The sequence below is a fragment of the Branchiostoma floridae genome, chromosome 5, assembly GCF_000003815.2.
Source record: "Branchiostoma floridae strain S238N-H82 chromosome 5, Bfl_VNyyK, whole genome shotgun sequence".
Classification (NCBI taxonomy): domain Eukaryota; kingdom Metazoa; phylum Chordata; class Leptocardii; order Amphioxiformes; family Branchiostomatidae; genus Branchiostoma; species Branchiostoma floridae.
This window is the reverse complement of record NC_049983.1, coordinates 819587-825044: the sequence shown is the minus strand read 5'-3', so window position 1 is coordinate 825044 and position 5458 is coordinate 819587. Positions and strand designations below refer to the sequence as shown.

Genomic DNA, 5458 nt, shown 5'->3' with positions numbered 1-5458 from the left:
TTGCCACATCTTTCGGTGCATAACACTTCTTGTAATATTTATTATTCTATCTTATATCATGAAAATTTGTGTGGTTTGGGGGAAAACTAAATGGGACCTGATTTTAGAAATATGTTTTGTCTGTTTGCCTCATTGACCTCTTCTTCGATCTATCATGGCCGCCGCGTGAGAAAGGTGTATAGGGCAGGGTACCAGTACTATCACTTCACTGTCATTTGCTTGTTCAACAATGTCTAATCAATGATGATATGCCGCACAAAACTGACCAAAAAAAGCCTTCAAATTATATGTCGATGCAATGGGGCATTCTAAGGCTAGATGGGAGGGGGGGGGGTAGTACTGTCAAACAGATCACAGTTGAAGACTGGCCACATCTCTATATGACCTTTATGTACCAGAACATGTACTAGTAGTACCATTTTTGGTCAATCAGATTTTTATGCTAGCCAGAGTATCTGCTCTTCAGGGTAAGAGGGAACATGGTAAGGGCATTGGGGTGCAGTGCCCTTTTTACCTTTTTCTTTAAAAAAAGCTGCCCCTTTTCTACGTACCAGTGATGTGATGTGTCCATGTGGAGCCTCATCTGGGTCTTCTTCCCTACAAACAAACAAACAAACAAACAAACATTACAAACATACAAACATTTGGTGAGTCTATGTTCTGTTTGGTTTCTTGTAATCAATTGTTCACACTCAAAAAATCAAATTTACACAGACTTTGTTAATGCCTGGTTGAACTAGTCTAAGAGTATTCTTCTTTTTTTCTTTACAGAAAAACATCAAAGTATTAGTATTGCACGGTCAGATACAATTACAAACCCATAGCCATGGGGCATGCAAAGAAACTTAACCTAAAAATCCTGTTGAAAAGTCTTATAACTGTGTTACCATGGTTACTTACATCTTGGCCAGAACGTATCCAACAATCTTCCTCTTCTCGTCCTCTGCACATACGAGAGCTGGACAGAACACAACATGGGAAAACATTATATTTTCAGAAGGTCTGTAATATGACTGTACTTCAAAGTACTACATGTATATGGCCTCCATATGTATGACGTCATCAGTATTGATCCTGAAGAAGGCGGCAGTTGTTGATGAAAATTTGATCTGTGTATACCTTTGTGCTAAGTCAAGTCAAGTCAAAGTTTATTGCACAACATTTGTACAACGGGTACAATGTATGGCAAACTTAGGTAACGTTATATTGTACAGACAACTAGCAATATGCTAGTAGTGGCATTGATCTAACAAAGTAACAATAGATGAAGGTTATGCAATGTTCTATTGCTAATAACATGAAAACATACTACATTCAGGCTGTATTTTATACAAACAATATGACTGAGAGGAGACACAGTGAGGATCTTATCATCTAGTATATACATTACTATGACAATGTATAAAACTTAAATCATGAGGTTCCTTTTCTGCATTGATGTGTATATGTATTGACCTACGTAAACGGAAACAGTGTCGGGACATGACATAAGTACATGAAATAGCTAATGAGAACTGCTATGTACAGTGAGCATTAGTTCAGTGCCCAGAAAGTGGTCTATGCACTGAGCAAACTTGTTAAGAAAAAATATGTAATTTCCTCCCATACCTGAGGCCAGGACAACCCGTGGTAGAAGTAGTACTTCATCTGGTAGTTCTCAGGCAGACACAGCAGGTTACAGTGCTGCATGTTCATCAGGTCCTCTGGCTGGAAGGTAAATAATAATATGGTAATAGCAGCCTTGTCACAAACTTTTAGAGTAGGGGGCTAATATATGAAAGTAGCAGGCAAGGCGCGTAGCGGCTTGCGGCAGGCCACTGAGTGGCGAGCGGGGGGTAGGTACGGGAGGGGGGGTGTCCCCCCGTCCCGTAGGGGGGGTCTGGGGGGCCTCCCCCTGGTAAAATTTTTAAATTTAGACCCCTAAATATGGTTTGGGGGTGTATTTTGGGTAACTTTGGTTATCTTTAAACTTTGAATTGACAAAAAAATCCTGAATTTCAAAAAAATTCAGCATAGGTTCCCCGCTATGACCCCTAACCGGGGGCCAACTATCAGAAAACTGCCAGAGGTTTATCAAAACAAATTACTGGGGGATTTTGTAACGGGGAGCACTGGACTTAAACTTTTATTTTTTGAAATTCTACCCCAAAGTAGCCGGCTGGAAAAATGTAAGTAGGCGGCTAAAATCGCCACCTGCCGCCTAGTTTTGACAAGGCTGATTATAGCCTTTATTGCACATTCATGCCCTATCGGGCTGAGTACAGGCATATAGATACAGAGGGTAGTAATACAGTAAACATGGTTTCTAAGAGTAATATAAAATATGGGTTCTAAAAATTATTCTAATACATTTGTTCGGCTTCTTCTCGTTTCTTAGTAATGTTAGATATGCAGCTTAAGATGTGCTTGAAAATCAACATTCATAACATGGGTCTGGAAAAGCTAGACCTAAATAAAATTGGTGGGCTGATTTTGGACCTATTAGAAAATAGATTATAACGGAAAGCGTTCATTTGTTTTGAGACTTACCGGCCCAATAAAATAACAAGAGTGAAGTAGATGAGAGTTGGATTTTTACCAAGCTTCTACAGTCAAATTTTGTCTAAGCTAACAGAGGTGTTAGTGTTGTTTACATGAAGATAGGATTTGTTTTTATGAATTTCCTCAATTCACTAAGGCGGAAATGATTACCAAGCTTCGGTTAGGCAAAACTACCGAGGTCACGGGTAAATTTCTCATCACTCGGTTTCCAATGATGAAGTCGCGTCGTCACTGGCTTACCAGTGGGGAATATTTATCGTCACTAGTTTTCCAGTGATGAGGAAATTTCAGCTGGTAAACCAGTGACGACAAATATACAGTTTACTGAAGAAAAAGAGATCATCGTTTCAGTTGAGGGGATTTCAAAGTTAGCACTTAAAGTTATACTAACGTCGCCTCTGCAAGTCCCCAGTACACTCCCGGACCAAATCTAACAGTAACACGGCTATGGCGACATGTGAATAGGGTGTTTTTGTTGTAGTGCTAGTGCTAGGGTGTTTTTGTTCTAGTGCTATTAGAACGTGGTCACTGGAAGCCCAGTGCCGAAATAATTTCATCACTCGGTGTCCAGTGCCGAAGAGTCACCGATCACTGGAAAACCCTGTGAGGAACCGGTGACCTCGATGGTTCCGCACTCGGTGTCCGGTGATGAATGGCGTTCATCACTGGGCCTCGAGTGACGAGCGGAGTTCATCACTGGGCCCCGAGTGACGAGCGGAGTTCATCACTGGAAACAAAGTGACGAGTCAAGGTTCATCACTGGAACTCCAGTGCCGAGAGAGCTCATCACTGGAACAAAGCAATTCATCACTGGGAAACCAGTGACGAACTTTCTTCGGCACTGGGCGTCCAGTGATGACGCCATTTTGAACATATTTTCGTCACTGGAAGCCCAGAACCCGTGACCCGCGTAGCCTTGCTTCGGTTAGAGCTACTTGATAAAAACTGCTCGTGCTGATAACGTTACATGTAATATAAATTACTAGTATAACGTTATAGACCCATTACTACTGAATAATTACTAGATCTAGACAGTGTCTTGTATAACGTTATGCGTGTCAAATGTTGCGCAGTACACTTCAGTATATCACTGTAGACTCAAAAAAAGCCCTTTAAAGTCTCCTCACAAGCATATACCTACAGAGAGAAAATATGACAAAGTCTGATGGAGAAATTGAGTACAAAATTTTACAGAATAGGTAAGAAAACGACATGCCCCCCTCCCCACAAAATAGCTGCTGGTTTTTGCCCACTTTCAACCGTAAGGAAATTTAAGAAAACGAAAAATTGACCTCACCTTGGCACATCGTATATTGATAGACATTGTGGCGTAATTAGAATTGCCGTAGATCTCAAAGAAGACAAAATTTGCTCAGTTTCTAGTCCTGGTTGTCTGGTGATCGACACGCGCTCTGGAGCATTCCTTGTGGGTCAGAGGTGAAACCACATAGCGACGCCTAGCGACTTCTGTACAAAGTACATCAAGTGGAGACCAGAACCAACGACTGCGAGAAGTCAAACGCCATTGTAAAATGAAAGTAACAGATGACACTACGGGGGACTACAGAGTTCCAATATAAGAAGTTTATTTTGCAATTTCGTGCCCAAGGGCTAATCGCAAGTACATGGTATAAGCATAGTAGATATACAAGTGACAATGGACAGTTATGAACAATACTGTAAATGCAGAAATGTTCGCTGTGGAATAATGTTCGCGGTTTTCGCGATGACCACTTCACCGCGAATTTAAAACCGCCGCGAACATTTTTCTATTATGATATTAGATTGCAGTCTATGGTATTACCGCGAAAAGTACTTTTTCCCGCTACCGCGAAATTTTAATTTAAAAATCCCCGCGAACTTAAATACATTTACATCTAATACTAGTGTTGGCTATTTCTAAACAGGTTGGGTTTGACTTCTGTTTTGGAAGCAGCCCCACCTTTTCTAAAATTTGCGATTTCAAGAGAAAGTGGCTTTACCAGTGATGTATGTAATGCTATAGGCAAGTGGACCAAGTTAAGGCGTGATCATTTCAAGAATTAAAAACTTCAAAGCATAAAAAATTACCCTCAATTGCCAGACTGAGTATGTTCTGTTAACTGTCATCAAATGACATAAAATACGATTCATCAAACTCGTTACAGAAAAAAAGGTAATTATCTCGATATATGGTCGAAAACAGCGTTATTCTTTTCGCCGCCTGCCCTGGCTGGATGTCTGTAAGGCCATGTTGATTTGATTATATGGATGACATCCGCGCTCGCACCAATTTTCGGCCGTTTCCAAAAAAAAAAAAAGTTTTCGACCACACAGTAAATAGTGCAAAGTAGCTGTACAATGAGCACATATATGCCATAGATTGAAAAAAAAGTATCAGAAAATAGATAACTAATGCCATAGAATGCCAAAATAAATCTAAAGTCAAAGAATAAGATTTGAAAGGACAGAAAGAAAAAAAAAATCTATTGTTGGTAGGGGTAGGTATCAATACCGAAAATTCAGGTATAGGTTCCGTTCAGAATCGGCAGTACTCAATATTGCTACAAAGAAATCTGTTTGATGGATTATCCCACTCCCACTGGCGTTTTGAAATCCCATCTTCATGCAATCAAGGCTAACTCTACTCAACTTCGCTCTTGCTGTCTTCTTGGCCCGGTAAGACCCCAAATGCCTGTCGACATAGTGTGTCCATTTTCTAATTGGCGAAAACCGGTCCACTGATTTTTTTGCAGGTCTTTTTTTCGGATCGGCCCAAGAAAAAGAAAATGAAACGATTTCCACCCGTACGATGTACTGGTCCCTACACCTAACTGTTGGTATGCCATACTATGTGTTTTAAGTCGTATGTTCAACCTTCCTGAACACTTAGATTTCATACTGAAGGAAACTTTTTTTTTGGCCAAACTTTTTTTTT

At 40.4% G+C, this 5458-nt stretch overlaps 1 protein-coding gene across 1 annotated transcript in view; it reads right to left on the bottom strand.

Moving 5' to 3' along the window:
• The window catches only part of LOC118416869 (N-alpha-acetyltransferase 10-like), a gene marked incomplete in the record, with an annotated part of 5366 nt that extends 1345 nt beyond the window's left edge, over positions 1-4021 (bottom strand). Inside the window, 4 exon segments of the mRNA XM_035822146.1 lie at positions 552-597; positions 901-958; positions 1609-1707; positions 3839-4021. Coding sequence (XP_035678039.1) covers positions 552-597; positions 901-958; positions 1609-1707; positions 3839-3865 — 230 coding nt within the window.
• Positions 4022-5458: the final 1437 nt, after the last annotated feature.